General features: G+C 53.2%; 9 protein-coding genes across 9 annotated transcripts; 3 read left to right on the top strand and 6 right to left on the bottom strand.

Annotated features, from left to right (window-relative positions):
* Window positions 1–433: 433 nt before the first annotated feature.
* CLAFUR5_02508 (uncharacterized protein) lies at window positions 434–1,142 on the bottom strand (the record flags this gene model as incomplete). The annotated part of the gene is made up of 3 exons (XM_047901656.1): window positions 434–843; window positions 903–989; window positions 1,049–1,142. 3 exons carry the CDS (start codon window positions 1,140–1,142, stop codon window positions 434–436), a joined length of 591 nt encoding a protein of 196 aa, XP_047758384.1.
* Window positions 1,143–2,546: 1,404 nt separating this feature from the next.
* CLAFUR5_02507 (uncharacterized protein) lies at window positions 2,547–3,020 on the top strand (the record flags this gene model as incomplete). Its single annotated transcript, XM_047901655.1, has 1 exon — window positions 2,547–3,020. The coding sequence occupies one exon, from the start codon at window positions 2,547–2,549 to the stop codon at window positions 3,018–3,020; it is 474 nt and encodes a 157-aa protein (XP_047758387.1).
* Window positions 3,021–3,187: 167 nt separating this feature from the next.
* CLAFUR5_02506 (uncharacterized protein) lies at window positions 3,188–4,186 on the bottom strand (the record flags this gene model as incomplete). The annotated part of the gene is made up of 1 exon (XM_047901654.1): window positions 3,188–4,186. The coding sequence occupies one exon, from the start codon at window positions 4,184–4,186 to the stop codon at window positions 3,188–3,190; it is 999 nt and encodes a 332-aa protein (XP_047758388.1).
* Window positions 4,187–4,798: 612 nt separating this feature from the next.
* Window positions 4,799–5,980, bottom strand: CLAFUR5_02505 (Mitochondrial distribution and morphology protein 10; the record flags this gene model as incomplete). The annotated part of the gene is made up of 1 exon (XM_047901653.1): window positions 4,799–5,980. One exon carries the CDS (start codon window positions 5,978–5,980, stop codon window positions 4,799–4,801), a length of 1,182 nt encoding a protein of 393 aa, XP_047758385.1.
* Window positions 5,981–6,237: 257 nt separating this feature from the next.
* On the top strand, window positions 6,238–7,858 carry CLAFUR5_02504 (uncharacterized protein; the record flags this gene model as incomplete). The annotated part of the gene is made up of 2 exons (XM_047901652.1): window positions 6,238–6,309; window positions 6,374–7,858. 2 exons carry the CDS (start codon window positions 6,238–6,240, stop codon window positions 7,856–7,858), a joined length of 1,557 nt encoding a protein of 518 aa, XP_047758386.1.
* Window positions 7,859–7,977: 119 nt separating this feature from the next.
* CLAFUR5_02503 (uncharacterized protein) lies at window positions 7,978–8,733 on the top strand (the record flags this gene model as incomplete). The annotated part of the gene is made up of 2 exons (XM_047901651.1): window positions 7,978–8,490; window positions 8,524–8,733. 2 exons carry the CDS (start codon window positions 7,978–7,980, stop codon window positions 8,731–8,733), a joined length of 723 nt encoding a protein of 240 aa, XP_047758391.1.
* A 1,538-nt stretch (window positions 8,734–10,271) lies between these two features.
* On the bottom strand, window positions 10,272–11,149 carry CLAFUR5_02502 (Putative sterigmatocystin biosynthesis peroxidase stcC; the record flags this gene model as incomplete). The annotated part of the gene is made up of 2 exons (XM_047901650.1): window positions 10,272–10,455; window positions 10,503–11,149. 2 exons carry the CDS (start codon window positions 11,147–11,149, stop codon window positions 10,272–10,274), a joined length of 831 nt encoding a protein of 276 aa, XP_047758392.1.
* A 638-nt stretch (window positions 11,150–11,787) lies between these two features.
* On the bottom strand, window positions 11,788–13,167 carry CLAFUR5_02501 (Lipase A; the record flags this gene model as incomplete). Its single annotated transcript, XM_047901649.1, has 3 exons — window positions 11,788–12,714; window positions 12,763–12,797; window positions 12,822–13,167. The coding sequence occupies 3 exons, from the start codon at window positions 13,165–13,167 to the stop codon at window positions 11,788–11,790; spliced, it is 1,308 nt and encodes a 435-aa protein (XP_047758389.1).
* Window positions 13,168–13,611: 444 nt separating this feature from the next.
* CLAFUR5_02500 (uncharacterized protein) lies at window positions 13,612–14,991 on the bottom strand (the record flags this gene model as incomplete). Its single annotated transcript, XM_047901648.1, has 2 exons — window positions 13,612–14,680; window positions 14,732–14,991. The coding sequence occupies 2 exons, from the start codon at window positions 14,989–14,991 to the stop codon at window positions 13,612–13,614; spliced, it is 1,329 nt and encodes a 442-aa protein (XP_047758390.1).
* Between the last annotated feature and the right edge of the window lie 534 nt (window positions 14,992–15,525).

The raw sequence follows: 15,525 nt of genomic DNA, 5'->3' as shown, positions 1-15,525 counted from the left end.
TGCCATCGCGGAATGAGCTCGTTCATATATGGAAATAACCCCACCAGATGGTTGACCGAGATCTGGGTGGGCGGAACCTTGAACGAGGGGATGCTTGGCGCTTGCCCACATCCTTCCGCGATTGTATCTTCTCTTCGTCACGAGACACCATCATTAACGACCATATCGGCTTCGAAGGACGGTATCGTCATGATCATCTTTGTGCAATTATGTGCTGCTTCATCAAGTCCGAATGGCAACGCAACCTTTGCTCGAACTCTACTCATGGCGACAATAACCTTTTCATTGCGGGCATAATCTAGTCTACCAACAACGACCTTCCTCCATACGGAGGCACGACCTTTTGCTGGATCCGACATCTACGATCTCGTACCAATGATGCTTGGTCTTGAGAGCGGCTCTGTCAATTCGTCCAGCCTGTCCTTGGGCCGACTCAAACCGCTAGCTGCGAGAGCGTGGCGTATCCGCTCAGAACAGCCGCTATGCCGCCAATGACCCACCGAAAGTTGTTGATAAACCGCCAGTGTAGTATCAGCTCCTTCATATCGGTCTTCTCTGCCCATCTTCTGGACGCCTGTGTACCTCCGTGCTTTCTTGCAGAAGGCATGAAGATCGTGGTTTCGGGCAAGCTGAACCCTTCATCCTTCAGCAGCGTTTGAGTCTTCCACTTTGCGGCACCATTGATCCCTGGCTCCATGTACAGAAAAGTGATCGGTAGGATGGAGAAGATTCCCATGGCAGCCGCAAGATAGAAGTTTTGCTGGAAAGGGTCCTTCGCGATGTATGCCAGGAATAGGTTCGAAAACGTGCCTGGAGCTACGAGGGGTGGCACCCAGAGTGGTCCTGGACGCATTGAACATCAGCTGTGCTCGACAAGTATTGGCATGATATGGCGGACTAACCAGTTCTGTAGCCATAGTACCACTGCTTCGCCATGACTTTCTGGTTTGGAGCATGGTCAACGATCGGTTGAACAAACGTAAAGCTGTCTATCGAACAGAGTCCTGGTTAGAATGTGGCGGATTTGTAACACAGCCCGAATACTCACAATCACAGGTGACACCGCAGTACAAGGCCGGAAAAACAATCCCAACAAACCGAGCGATTGCTACGAACGTAGCAACGTGCGAAGCAGAAGCCATTGCAGCTGAACTACACCAATGGACTCCACGAACAGAGAGACCGATATTTGAACCACCTGCTACGTTTGAATTGAGGTGGAGATCCGTCGGACAATTTTGTCAAACAAGGGTGTTCCACGATTCAGTTTTGGGTTCAGCCGCAGTGTCTCGGATGTCCCACGAGGCTTCTATATAGACAGCATGTCGTCAGCTGGAGACAAGACAAGGCCTTTGCTTGCCATCAGATCGGGACAGGTCGCACGGAAAGGATTGTTGCCAGGCCATGCAGGAAGACGGACAACATACGTTGCGCAAGCCTTCCGTGAGCACCCACGAATTGGAGAGTTCTTATGCTTCCACCATTCGTCTCAAAGGACGTCTCACGCACATCAAGGGATTTCCTGGCAAGATATGCCCTGTACAGAAACCGAGGTACAGGTCAGCCTTGTCATACTTGCAGTCATGCCGTCGCTACTTCTCTTTAGACCGTTGACGCAACATCGAAGCAGGATGTAGCTGTATACAATCATGAATCGGCCGCATTTGAGGATTATGAATGAGTCCATGCTGCGAAGCGACCAGGTCTGTCATTCTCAGCGTTGCGTAGCCCGTCTCTGCCTTTGCCTGCTATGTCGACGCGCAACACTAGCAAAAAGCACAACAATAGTTCATAGATACATTCATCAATGGGTTCGCTGATCTCACGGCAAAAGTGCAAAAACAATGGATGGTTGTAGCGACAACGGCTGCGATGCTGTTAGAACATTGTTTAGAAACGACAAGAGATCGAGTTCAGCTTACCAGGACTCGAACCTCTGTTACATGTCAGAGATTGGACACACCAGAAGTTGATGTGGTTACAACAACTTACGCGCACCCGAGGGTATTTGATATCAGAATGTTACTCCGAAGAGCGTATTCGAGTCAAACCTGTAGCTGGGTTAGAAGATTGAAGTGCGAACAGTTCCTCGTTGGAAGAACTCACGCATTAACCACTTTGCTACGTTGCCTGACATGATTCGATCGAGTTTACTCAATCGCCTCTGCGCTGATTGGTGGAAGTCAAATTTATTTTGCATATGTTGCTACGTTCCGCAGTGATGGAAAGTCTGAAAGTTGTGCTCGATCACTAGACTTCCAAAGCGGTCCGCAAGACAGTACAAACGGTCTGTATACATGTCATACTCTGTTCATTCTCTTTCCTGCTCTTCGAACCTCCGTCGTAGGCTGCAATGAGGAGATATCATGGGGTGCGGTCTGCCCGGTCATTTCTTGGCACTCAGCTAGTGTGAAACTCTAAAGCTAAGTGAAGCTAAGGTATCTTAGTCATGACGATCAGACTTGAAGACCTCGATCTCGCAAAAGTTCAAAACATCATTTTGCAATGTTCACTAGACAAAACACCTCCCATAGCTGACATCTAACATGTCACAACCACAGGAGACTCCCCAACAACCCGTGAACCCCGAAATCGAACGCTACAGAAAAGCCGTCCACAACGCCGCCCTCGCCGCGGTAATAGCTTGCCCAATCCTCGCAATCCTCCCACCCCGAAAGCTCGACATCTACACTCTCGGTCTTGTCGGTGTCACAGGCTACTCTGCAAACTACCTGATCCGTGAATCATCTGGAAGGTCAGTGTGGCAGCATGTCAGTCGGCAGCCAATGCGACCACTTCCAGGTAGAGACGATCTGGAGAGACAAGAGCAAAGTGTGATCGCGGAGCTGCAGAAAGAGGGCAGGGGTGAATTGGCGAAGCAGAGGGATGTGTGGAAGGTGCAACGGCAGAGGGAGATAAAAGAGGATGTCGAGGAGGGGAAGGGGTTTGCGGATATGATTATGGATCAGATTTGGGAGGTGTGGAATCAGGGAAAGGTTAAGGAGGATGAGGATGATTGAGGACAGTTAGGACATTGAGATCATGGCATTCTGGGCATTCCGGATCTTTGTACACGTCCGGACGACACCTCAGTGTCTTCCGCCGGTGATGCGAGCGTCCAACACACTCCTCCAATCTGGAAACACGTCAGCAAAGAAGACCATTGGCTCCAAGAACGAGCAACCTACTACGCATCCTCAGTCTTCGCAGCCTCAGCCTCCTCTCTATCCTCCACCGTCGCCGCCATGTTCCTCGGGCTCACACCAGCAACACTATCCTTCTTCTCCTTCTCACCCACAGCCTTCTGCACCGCCTCAAAGATCATACTCCTCAACTCATCTACCGTCAACGGGATCGACACAGCATTTCTCGGACTGCTGTGCATATAGGCTGGCATTGGCGTGCTCGATCCGCTCAACGCCGGATCAATCTGCGGCATCTCCGGAACTGGCGTGCAAACCCTCGATGACACGAACTGCTGCTGTGGCTCCTGCATCATCGGCGCATGAGGCATGTACTGCTGCTGATGCGGCATCTGCATCATCATCATCATGGGGCTGGAAGTGGGACCTGTACGACCGCCAGATGTATGCGCACGGCGGTGTTCTGGACGAAATGGTGGGCCTGGCTCTGGTACGTTGACGCGGCGGGTGTGGGCGCGCTGGTATGGGTGTGGGCGCTGTTGCTTGGCCTTTGGAAGCGATTTGAGTTGGACGGCTTGACGTGGCATGGGTTTGCCAAGATAGTGGTGTTCGCGGTGGAACATCATGGGTGGTGGACCTGGTTGTTGGAGATCTGGGCCGCCAGGTGGCTCGGAGACGGAGCGGCGAAAGGCATTGTTGCGAAGGGGCGAGGGGTGGTAGATCTGCTGCGGAGGGTGTTCGATGGACGGAAAGTAGGGTGAGCTAGGTGCTTGGTTGAAATCCGCTGGGTAGTCGCCGAAGGGGGAGGGCTCAGCAGACAGGGTCTGGTCCAGGCCGTTGGACGGCACGTTGTATGTGCTGTGGTGGTATTCGTTGGGAGCTGGACTGTTGCTGAAGAGCTGCGGATCGACGGTATTACCATCCTGAGGTAAAAATGAAGCATTGAAGTTGACGATGGCATCAAGACCTCCGCCAGGACTCTCAACCTTTCCCCACTCATTCGGATCACCAAACGGTGACGCGTTGGCGACTTCGCAAGACATGATGAGTGTCGTGGTCTGCAAAAGGTAGTGTGCGAGTAGGTATGCTGTGTGACTGTAGATGGATGAAAAGAAAGGTAACACAGCACAGAAGAACCGGGTAAAGTAAAATATCGTTCACGCACTACGTGTTCGCATCAGCGTTCGCAGCCGGCAGCGTTCGCAGACGGCTCCTGACCGCCACCTCTTTGTTCATCAAGCCTGACGGCCGTCAAGTTGAGACATGCCGCCGCCAAGACAAGCCTCTGTATGTTGCTATCCGTTGGAACGTGCAGGGGCATGGTGCGTGAACGTGTTTGCTGCCAATCTACCTCGTGCGCCTGATGCAATATGTGCGGTAATGACGCCAATGAGCAATGATGGAACGGCGTTGTATGCATTCATAGACTGCATGAACGACAGTTCATTGCCTGACGTACATGAGTTCGCAGGCAGGTAGGATGCAGTGCAGGGCGAGCTTGCAGCGGAGGTGTCTCATCCAGCCGCTCGGGATAGGGTAGTGCTGGCTATCATCTTGAACATGTGGCGGCGTACACATCACTGGCTCTGGACCTAGAAGTCGGAACAGAAGCCTTGACATGGCTGATGGTGTGGAAGACCAGTGAGGACTTCAGTCTAACTCGAATAGCTAACCTCAACTCCCACACTCCCAACCATCCTCTCCCTCTGTTTCAAATCAAAGCCTGCACCTAGACTCAACAGCAGCTCCTTCGCCCTGCACTCCCACAGTAGCCCGACCTTTCCATGATTGTCCATGCGCGCTTTCAACACGCCATTGACATTTGCGCCGCTTCTCGGCCATCCATGCCGGAGCCGGTCCGCTGCCCATGCCACCTTTACGGGACTCTGCTGTCGTTGCCAGAGCTCGAGCCCCACCACCACGTCACTTTCGTAGCTGTACACGTTGAAGTCGAAGCGGGAGCAGAGTGCTACATTGGGACCTGCTTTGACTGCGTAGGTGGAGCTCAGATTTCCCATGAGCGGATTGACAGTCAGTGCCATGGTGTATGGGAAGCCAGTATGGGTGGATAAAGTTGTGAACCTCAAACCAGTGCTGATACCACCGCTCTTGTTGAGCGGGCTGAAGTATGCCTCTGCGCCGGCACTGAGCCGTCCGCTTTGATGATCCCAAGGATGAGCTGGCGGGCGTGAGGATGGCTGTTGATCGGGATATCGTGGGTCGTAGCCGAAGTTGTACAGACCGCGAAAGCCGACGAGAGCAGAGTCTGTGGAGTAGAGGTACTCTGTACTGTACTTGCCAAAGTCGTTCTGCAGTGTTGCCAGGATCGTGCCTCCACTGGGCAAGGTGGCATCAGAGACGCACCGTAAGCTCAGCAGTCGTGCTGGGGATAGTCGTCGGAGATATAATGCTTCCAGCGTGCTCGACGGCAGATACAGCCTGCCGTACAGCAATGCATCCTTGTTGCGCTGGACGTGTTCGCCCTTATCCACGATCTGTCTCTGCTCCTTCTGCTCCGGTTTCCGCAGCTCTCGGAGATGTCTGTATCCTCGAGCTAGGCTTGTGAGGTATATATCGCTGCTCCGACTCGCGACTTGGATCGGGAGACTTGTGTACAGGAAGCTGAGTGATCCGTCGACGACACCTTGGGTGCCCAGGACATAGCTTGTTGCGAAGTTGGGAGCTGATAAGGAGGATACGTGCAGTCTTATGCCTCGTGGTATGCGAAAGTCGAGTAAGTTGTTCGAGGTGGTCGTTAGGGAGGCATAGCTGTTGTCGACGTTCCAGCGCGAAGTTTGGTGAAAGGCATGCTGGACATAGTCCATGAAGTCCAGCATGCTGCTTGACGATCGATCATCTTGTGTCGATCATGACTATAGCGTTGTCGGCGACTGCCACAAGCCTTGCGACAGTAGCACTCAACTCAGAATGTCGCCTTGATCGAGGTGTCGAGGCCGGAATAGTAGTGCCGAAACCTACGCCGACGTGATGGAACATGCAGCATGGATCGTGAAGTCTTCTGCAGACCACTCGATTCCATCAACACTGCATCAATACCGAACGCGAGTTGATGTTCATGTGAACGGCAGGCATCATGCATGAGGTTGTGACGCTGCAGTTCGGCCAGCAGGCCAACTACCTAGGCACGCACTACTGGAACACACAGGTAAGGCAAGTGCTTCGGGCGAGACTCTTCCTCTCAGCATCAATGTCACTAACGCCGCCCTCAGGAATCGTACTTCACCTACGCTGGCGAAGACGAGTCTCCAGTCGATCACGATGTCTCATTCCGTCCTGGCATTGGCGCTGATGGTGCCGAAACGTACACACCGCGTACCCTGATTTACGACTTGAAAGGAGCATTTGGCACTTTACGTCGAGAGAATGCCCTGTACCAGCTTCAACAGCAGGAGGACCCTGCACGGGAAGGCCAATGGAGCGGCAGTACGATGTCCCTCCAGCTTCCACCTATTGCTCCCAGCGCCTATCAGCAGGCGCTTGATGCAGGCCTTGAAGCACCAACACTAACCACAGAGACTGTTCGATTCTGGTCAGACTGCAACCACGTATTCTACCACCCTCGTAGCATTGTGCAGCTGAACGAGTACGAGCTGAATAGCTCTTTGATGCCGTTCGAGCAGTGGCAAAAGGGCGAGGAGCTGTTTGCAAATCTTGACCGCGAGCACGACCTACTTGACCGGGACCTGAGGCTGTTCCTGGAAGAGTGTGATCAGTTACAAGGTATTCAGATTTTCTCGGGCACAGATGATGCTTGGGGAGGGTTCGCATCCAAGTATGTGGAACGTCTTGCAGATGAGCTTGGCAAGGGCTGCCGATGGGTCTTTGGTCTACAAGATACTCAGCGAGCAGCAAGAGAGCAGCAAATGCTGCGTTTGGCCAACGCCGCGCAGTCATTATATGCGCTCGATCCGTCCGCAAGTCTGCATGTTCCTCTCGGCAGCATACCGGGGTCTCTACCGGGCTATGCATCAATTGATGGCACAAGCAGATGGCAGACTTCAGCCCTCCAAGCGACCGCTGTGGAGACAATGACTCTGGCGACGCGGCTACGCAGTGCTCAGCATGCCCGAGCCACTTTCAACAACATGGAATCAGTGCTTAATGGCAACGGCATGCGTCGTATTGCGGCTTGCTCGCTGTCGGTCGACGACGTGGCAAATCTAGAGAAGCAGAACCAACCTAATGGCCATCACGATCCTCGCATGACAAATGGAGTCAGTGAGCATGATGACGACGACGATTCCGATGATGACAAGCATGATATCGACATGTTTCCTGAAATGTCTCCTGGTACAACATCTGGCAGACAGAGCAGAGGAAGAGTGCATCTCTTCAGCAAGATTGGCTCCCTTCGAGGACCTTGGAAGACTCCGACTGAGATACATGATGCGAGCGAACGCCTTCACGATCGTTTCTCTGCTCAAGCTCCTCGCATATCGCTGCATCAATCTGGTCTTCTCCATCCAATACTTCCATCCTATCCGAGCATCTTTCGGATACCCGGCCGCCCGCAGAAGCTGGCCATCGATGCTGTACTCACAACCAACACAGCAATCGCGAGCCATGTGAGAGCTGTTGAGAATGTGGCGCGCCGCATGGTAGGAGTGGAAGACCGCGAGGCGCTCTGTGATGGCCTGTCCACTATTGCAGAAGAGTATGAGGACGGCTGGGACAGCGATGACTTGAGCGACTGAGGATATGAGTGATGACGAGTGAAGCTCACTTCAGAAGCTGCAGCAAATTGCATGTGCCGACGCTGTCGCTGCAAGTGATCTCGGCTCAGCAGGTCCGGTTTGACTGACAGCACCGATGCATGTGCTCATCTTTCCACCCTTCCGAGCCAAAGCCTCACGCACTTCTCCCACCACTTCAGCGACACATCATGGACGACTCCGCGCAGACCGAACAAGAAGTCGACCCAGGGGCCACAATAGCCGCCGACAACCTTGAGAAGCTTGGCAGCATTATCGAGGAAGAGCTCAAGTCTTGGATGATATACCTGCACTCGCAAAGTGGCGCGCCATCTTACGAGATTCTCACCTCAGACGACAAAACCGACGCAGCAACCAAAATCAAGTGCCTCCGCCATATCCTAGAGACTTTGCCAACTCGCCATAAAGCCCTCATCAATGCCTACAACGCTGCCGAGACCGAGCAAGTCGAGCTTGCGGATCAATGTGCTGTGCTGCTGGAGCAGCTACAGGTCGCTGCGGAAGTACCACCGAATGAGAGCAAAGCAGCGGGCGACGAAGACAACAAGAAACTTGATCTGCAGGGCTACTACGACCAGAAGTTATTCAGAGGCAAGAAGTTCAAAGCTGATATTGTGGCTCAAGATAAGGAGATTGGAAAGCTGGAGGCGGCGAGGCTGGAAGAGCTCAAGGAGCTGATGACAATGTTCGAGGAGCTCATGATCGTGAGGGAGGAGGGTGTGCTGGAGCTCAAGCAAGTCCAGCTGTTGGTTGAGGCGATGGACGATGTTGGCCTGAGTGCGAGCTCGGCTTTGGTGGGGGAGGAAAGCACGCAAGTGAAGAAGGCGAGGGTCGTTGAGGATGGAGAGGAAGAGTGATCAAGTGCTCTTGAAAGAGTCGAACTTTGTGATATGCTCTGAGCGAGGGACCGAGATGGTAACGGCTTGACAAAGCAGAGTGCTTGCCATGGTGCGTGGAAGACCGCAGACATACCCATTTCTGTGCCGTGGTCAACCAAGGTCCGTATCACAGCTCCTTCTGCAATGGGAATGGTCAAGACGACACCAAGCCGCCTCGCCCAGCTAGTGCTACTGCCAGCAAGCACCCATTCTCGACTGCTATCTCAAACCGAGACTTGCAGCCAAATGACCACAGCAATACCTCCATCGAAGCCGACGACTCTGATCTAATGTCCTTGCGATTCAACTCAATATCTGCTTCAGCTGTGGAAAGAATGCGAGGAATGGACAGGGATCGCGGCGGGCGAGAGCTTGAGGAGCATCTCAGAGTGATCTTTGAATTGCATTAGAAGTCTCATTTCCTTCGTATCATTAAATTGCATGGCCGCCGCGAAAGTACCTGGCCCTGTTCAATCCTTTGTGGAGACAATTTCCTTCTTGGGCGTGATGTGTGTGGCACCCTGTCTCGGACCCACTCGACATCCGACGCTATCTTGAAGGCTGCGTGGTATTCTGACCCTCCAGGAGTTCCGAAGGGCAGTCCTAGGCATCTCGTCATCGGGGCATCTCGTCGTCGTACTGCCGGGCAAAAGGCTTTTGCTGTCGTACTTCAGATCGTTGGAAGCGTCAACTTTGCAGCCTACTTTGGCGTCAATGTGACAGAAAGGAAAGCATCATGTAGACCATCCTCGCGATGTTGTCGATCAGGCGGTCTTTTCTATAGTTATGACTCGGCTTCCACCATGTCTAATCAGCCAAAACTTCAAGAAGCATGGCCACATGCTACGATTCAGCTTCCATTCGAACGCCAAAAAATGTCAACCTCGTGGTAGTAGAACAGCAAAAAAAATAATTCAATGGTCAATGAGGGGGTCGCTGGTATGTATTAGACGGGATCGTGGTGAGACGGTCTTGGGATCCAACTTACAACCCGCGACCTTGGCGTTAACAAGCAATTATTAGCACCACCTGATGCGATGTCAGTTGCGTGCTCGAGGGCCCGATGTCATGTGAGAACATACGCTCTAACCAACTGCGAACGATGTTAGTCAAATGCTCACGAAACCTTGCTGGCTGTTGCGACAAACCTGAGCTAATCGACCGTGTGGTTATTGATGGGGCAGACGTTTGGTAGAACAATATGTACCTACGTATCAATGTGCCGCGGCCGACCGGGAAGAGGTTGAGTGGGAGAAACTGACTTGCTCGCACGAACAATCACAGTGCCTCGACAACAACATTGCACACTCTAGAGTCATACATATTCTGTCCTGACGACATTGAGATCGCGCACAGCATGTCTCAAACTCCAGTGTTCAAGCATCTGGATTTAATTTCAACTTCTTCTGGCGACAGTGCTTCCAAAGAGCCACTCGCAGCTGCTCGACATGGCCGTGAAAGCATCTTCTACCACCCTCTCGAACGCAAATATCGTCGCCTCAAAGCCATTCTCACGCTCACTGGTACTTCTTTGGGTCTATCTTCATCTCCACCGGCAGGACTGTGCCGTTGAACTTGGCCATGGTCAGGCCGTAGCGGTCCAAGACACGTGGCTCCCAATGCTCGGAGAATCGCTCCTCAGTCAACATAGGCCCCAAGTCCTCAATACGTCCACCGAAGATGGTCAACATGGTTGCGGAGCTGTCAAGAATTAGCAAGAGCTGTGTTCGAATATGGTCACAACGTACTTTGCACTTCCAAACATGTTGTGGAAGAAAGACTCGGAATACTCTCTGTTCGACTTCCTCGCATCTGCTCGTCGCTTGGAAAGTGCTCGGGATAGATCGGCCTTGGTCATCAGAGGATACCCGTCTGGTGTCTTTCCACTCGCTTCCTTCAACAGGTCATGGACCAGCTTCAGATCGGGCTTGCTTTGGTCCTTGACGAGTGCGGCATCCTGTCGTGTAAGACTGGCATCGTGCTCAATAGCCTTATCAGAGTGCATGCTCAGGTCCTCGAGGTCGAATCGATCAGTCGAGTAGGACTTGTTCAGGAACCGGGCGGAGAAGTTTGGCACGAAGAAACAGAAGGAAGAGGCGAAGTTGAAGGTCTCGCGGACTTTTTGATTGAGGTCTTTGAAGGTGATGTTCTTTCCATCGTGAGGCAGGATTCCATGATTGGCCATCGCGTTCAGCATGGGACATGCAGAGCGAGAGTCGCCCTCCGTTGGTGGAACGTATTCTGGCCACGTGAGATTGTGTCCCGGGGCTCCCTTTGGAACTACTGTTCCTTCCTTGAGTTTCGGGGTGAGAAGATTGGCGATGAAGATGGCATTGTCCCAGGCCATGACCGAAAGGTCAACGGCGACGCCACCAAGCTTCTCCAGAATGCCCATGTTGCTGATCGTCCAGCGATGCCTCCAATGCTATGGATGAAGAGCAGCTTCGTTTCAAAAGATGGCAATCGTGTCGCGTGAGTGCAATGGAGGAACAAAAGGCGTCAGTTGACAGACGCCAGCCTCTGAAGACTCTTCCATCAGACCATCCACAAGCTACACCACTAGAGCGCAGCAGCGTGGAGGTGAGCTGTGCATGCAGTGCAAGATGTAACGACTGCCAATAGGAAATGTCTGATTGGTAGCCCGTCTGCATGTGGACGATCTGGGCTTGATCGTCAAAGCATGGTGTAACCCGTTTTGGACAATGCAGACCGCATTGGTTGACGTTCATGCAGGGACCCGTCCCAGCCATTGGGATAAGTGGTCGAGCTGCTGTCGTGCTTCTCAATGCCCTGCCTCAGACTGACACTGCAGGTGCTACTAGAGCGTGGCAGGCACACATTGAAGAGACGGTGGCACAAAGCGTACAGCAAGCATAAATTGTGCACAGGTGGTAACACCACGCACGAGAACACACACGAAGAGAAGGAAGGACGGATACGTGATCGACTCAGGCATCTCGATGTCGAACGATCGGTCTACCCAACCTCAAAGACGAACACTGATGCTCTTCACACCACCTCCGACATTGCTGCTCATCCGATCCACCACGGACGACCGAGCCCATGGCCCAAAAATGCCGCGAAGACCGCCTGGAAATGAGCATCCATCGAATCCAAGCTGCCAGGATCCAAGTCTGTCAAAAACACACGATTCATCTTGCAGCCCTTGTTCTTGATCGCCTTACCCTCCAGCCGTGCAGTCAGCCACTGAAACGCATCCAAGCTTCCCAGCAGGGCCTCGGAGACGTGATCTGCAACAACGTCCTTCTGATACTGAATGTTGACGCCGTCGTGCTTGCAAAGCTTGTCGAAGAGCTTATCAGTCTCACCGATAGGACTGGTCTGGTCCATCACGCCCTGGTATAAGAACAAGGGCATGGTCGGGACACCATGTACTCCCATCGTGCCTCCTTTTTCGAACACAGACCGCGGGATGGCTTCCTTCATCGCTGCTCGGCCGTTCTTCACGAATGTGAACACGTCCATATTGGTCGCAGCCTTCGAAGCTCCTGAGAGGCATCCTTTGGCGATTGATTCGAATTGAGCCTTCTTGGACGGCACAGGGGAATGGTCGAGCCATCGCGTAAAGTTGGGGTATGCTCTCGACATTCCCTTCACTCCTGCAATGGCCAGCCCGGCGAACTTGGTTTCACTTATAGTATCGAGTACGGTCTCGATGCTTGGAGTCAATCCACCAATGGCCGCGCCTGCGAAATTGAGCTCTGGAGCATATTTCGGTTGAAGTTCGACCGCGAACTCTGTAGCAATGGCTCCGCCAGAGTAGCCCCACAACGCATATCTGGCATGTTTCGAGAGGCCATTAGTTGGTGCAGCATTGAGTGCGGCGCGGACACCATCAAGAGTGGCATAACCAGACTGGACACCAGCTGTGACATGTCCTTCAAGACATTCATAGTCGGCGCCGAGCACATACCAGCCTTTGTTCAGGGCCGCAGCAATCTGTGTAATGTTAGCTCAGAGCGAAGACGATGAGCGAACATCACTCACGAAAAGGACGTCGTCAATCGATGTGGTGTTGGCTCCTGCCCGCTAGGCGTAGCTCGGACCGCAATCTGCATTTGCCGAATCGTAGATGGACTGAAAGACCAGCAACTTCTTCGGATCGGCATTCTTTGGAACCAGCAAAGTTGCAACATCCGCGACCGGATTGCCCAGGCTGTCTGTGGATCTATACATGTACTGCCATGCCGTATGAACATTCGGCGTTGGTCCTCGAGGAAGGATGCCCTGTAGGTTCGTGTCGATTTCGCGTGAACTGATGACGGTGCCAGGTTTGTGTGACTTGATGTCGGGAGGCGGCTTGTACCACGGATGTTGGCTGGGGAGGAGTATGGCTGACCCGAAGTTTTGGAGTGCGGCTGCGAGCCGTAGTAGGAAGTTGAATAAGCCCATGCTGTCTTTGTAGATGCCGTGGTTAGGTAAGTGAGAAATGATAGGGTCGCACAGGCGTGTAGAGTCTGGGTGAGGGATGAAGGTCCAATGAAAGAGACTGGATGTATCGGCGAGTGTATTGTTTCCACTTTCGGGGTGGTGATTACATGATGTCACGGGTCGCAGGCACGCGGGTTGCCGAGAGCGGTTTTCTAGAATCCGAAGCCACGATCTTGTAGACTCCGCCCAACACCTTCCTTGAGTCCCCAAGGTCGCTTCTGCCATTCGCGAATCCTCGGCCTTTCTTCACGAAAGAACTGACCGCCGCTCTCACGCACGACAGGACGCTTCGCGCATCTCTGGATTCACTCAACGGACTTGAGCAGCGGCTGGAGCATCGATGAAGCACCGTGGCACGGAGCGCGAGGCGGCGATGGCCTGCTGGCAGCCATTACCCGTCGCGGGTCATTGCATTGAGATACTCGAAAGTATCCCGAGCAGGCTGGCGGCTTTCTGCGCCCCAGGCTCAGCCCAAAAATCTGTCGTCCGCATCTGCTCCTGCGCAATCGCATAACAGTCTTCAAGCACAATGTTGCCTCCACCCACAGATATATCAACCTTCGACCCGATCGTCAACACCAGGAACGCCAGGCATCGTGCCATCCGCAGCGAGAACGGCGTCAAAGTCAAGAGCATCAGTTGTGCGGCCGAGGGCATGTTGCTGGAAGACATGGTGTTGGAATGGTTCGCAGCATCATATGCCGCGCCCAGACAGACCTTGAATGCCGTCTGGTCAATCGGCATGTCGCCATGGCCGAAAGCTCGCTGAGATAATGCTTCAGCCTGCGCAATAGGTGGCATGCGGTGCTCAGCCGCGAGGCCATTGTGACCCAGCATGGAAGAATGATCGAATGGATCTTGGAAGTTCCAGTCTCCTGTCTGTGGAGACATCGGCGGCATGTCGATATTCATATCGCAGATGCCTTGATCCAAGCCTCCGAAAGATGAGATAGAGCTCCGCCGTGAGATCCAGCCACTTCCGTGAGTAGAACCGGGAGTTTGCAGTGTATTGCCTCGATCGTACACTTCCGCCCACTGCGATACTGCTGGTGTTCGAGCGTGGCCTGTTGATGAAGGTGCGAGCATTCCGGTGCCAAGTGAGTCGAAAGTCATCGACATCGCCGACATCGGATCAGGGGTGGACGCACGTGTTGTGCCTGTGTACAGGCTGGAAGGTGATATCGCCAAGGGGGAAGATGGGATGCTGCCATGTGGTGCTGTGATCTGGATTGAGGGAACCATCAACGATGATGAGTCGTCTGTCTCTGGGGCATTGAGGTCGTTGAAGGAGAATGATCGAGACAGACTGCTGTCGTCGAAACTGGTATCAATCTGCAGCGTTGGGCGACTCGATGCTTCGCCTAGCATCTCTGAACCTTCGAAGAATGATTGAGCGGCATTGTTGCTAGTGACAGCCGCGAGTGTCGCCTCGAGCATTCGCACACGATCTGCCAAAGCAGAGTGCTCTGCTGAGCTATTCACAAGGTCAGTCACCACTCAACTTCTGTTCATTCAACTTACGTACCTGCTGCTACGCTCCCTCCCAGCCTCAGGTCTAGCACATCTTACGTTGAATCGTGCGCAAGTGGCACAAGGCTGATGCCCATCGCATCGGATCTTCCTCTTCCTACACCGGTCACAAGCCACGACGGATGCCTTGCGTCGTTGCCTGACTTGTACCTGGTTATCGTAGACAGGATCCCCGATCGTGGCACGGCGTGTCAGCACTGGGGCGCCTGGCTCATCACCGGCTTGTGAGTCGACTGGCGAGTAGACTTCTGACATGGTAGTGATTGCTCTTGCTCATGCTCATCGCTGGTGGAGCCTTCAAGACCGCCTGATATCTCGACACTCTCACAATGCCGCTCAATAGCACGGACATCCAAGACGAGTCGGTCTGCCAAAGTGGGTGACTGCCATACTTTCATCAAGACGAGAAAACCCTCCGCACGACTGATACGTCCTGCAAGCCATATCCCTCCATATGCCGTACCACAGAATGCGAGGTGTTCTCCGCATGGATAGGCCTGAAGTGGTTTTCCGCCGTACCAAGACTTGCACAGCCCCAGGGCCAAGCCTTGGATAGCCTCTTGGTCGCCACGATGTGACTAGGATCATGAAGGCGTTCTAGAAGGTTGATATGCACGTATTGCATGATGGGTAGATGCCGTGAAATTGTTCTGCCTCAACAAGGAAAGCTACAGTGCTTCCGAGAGCGGAGGGTCAATCGAGAGGTAAGTTGATTTCATCTTGAAAGCGTGAGTGTCATTGCTCGTGTGGTATCGTCTAGCTCTATGGTCTATCTGTATTTGCGTCGCC

Source organism: Fulvia fulva, chromosome 2 (assembly GCF_020509005.1).
Source record: "Fulvia fulva chromosome 2, complete sequence".
Lineage (NCBI taxonomy): Eukaryota > Fungi > Ascomycota > Dothideomycetes > Mycosphaerellales > Mycosphaerellaceae > Fulvia > Fulvia fulva.
The sequence above is the reverse complement of the archived record's forward strand: the minus strand, read 5'-3'. Positions and strand labels throughout refer to the sequence as shown.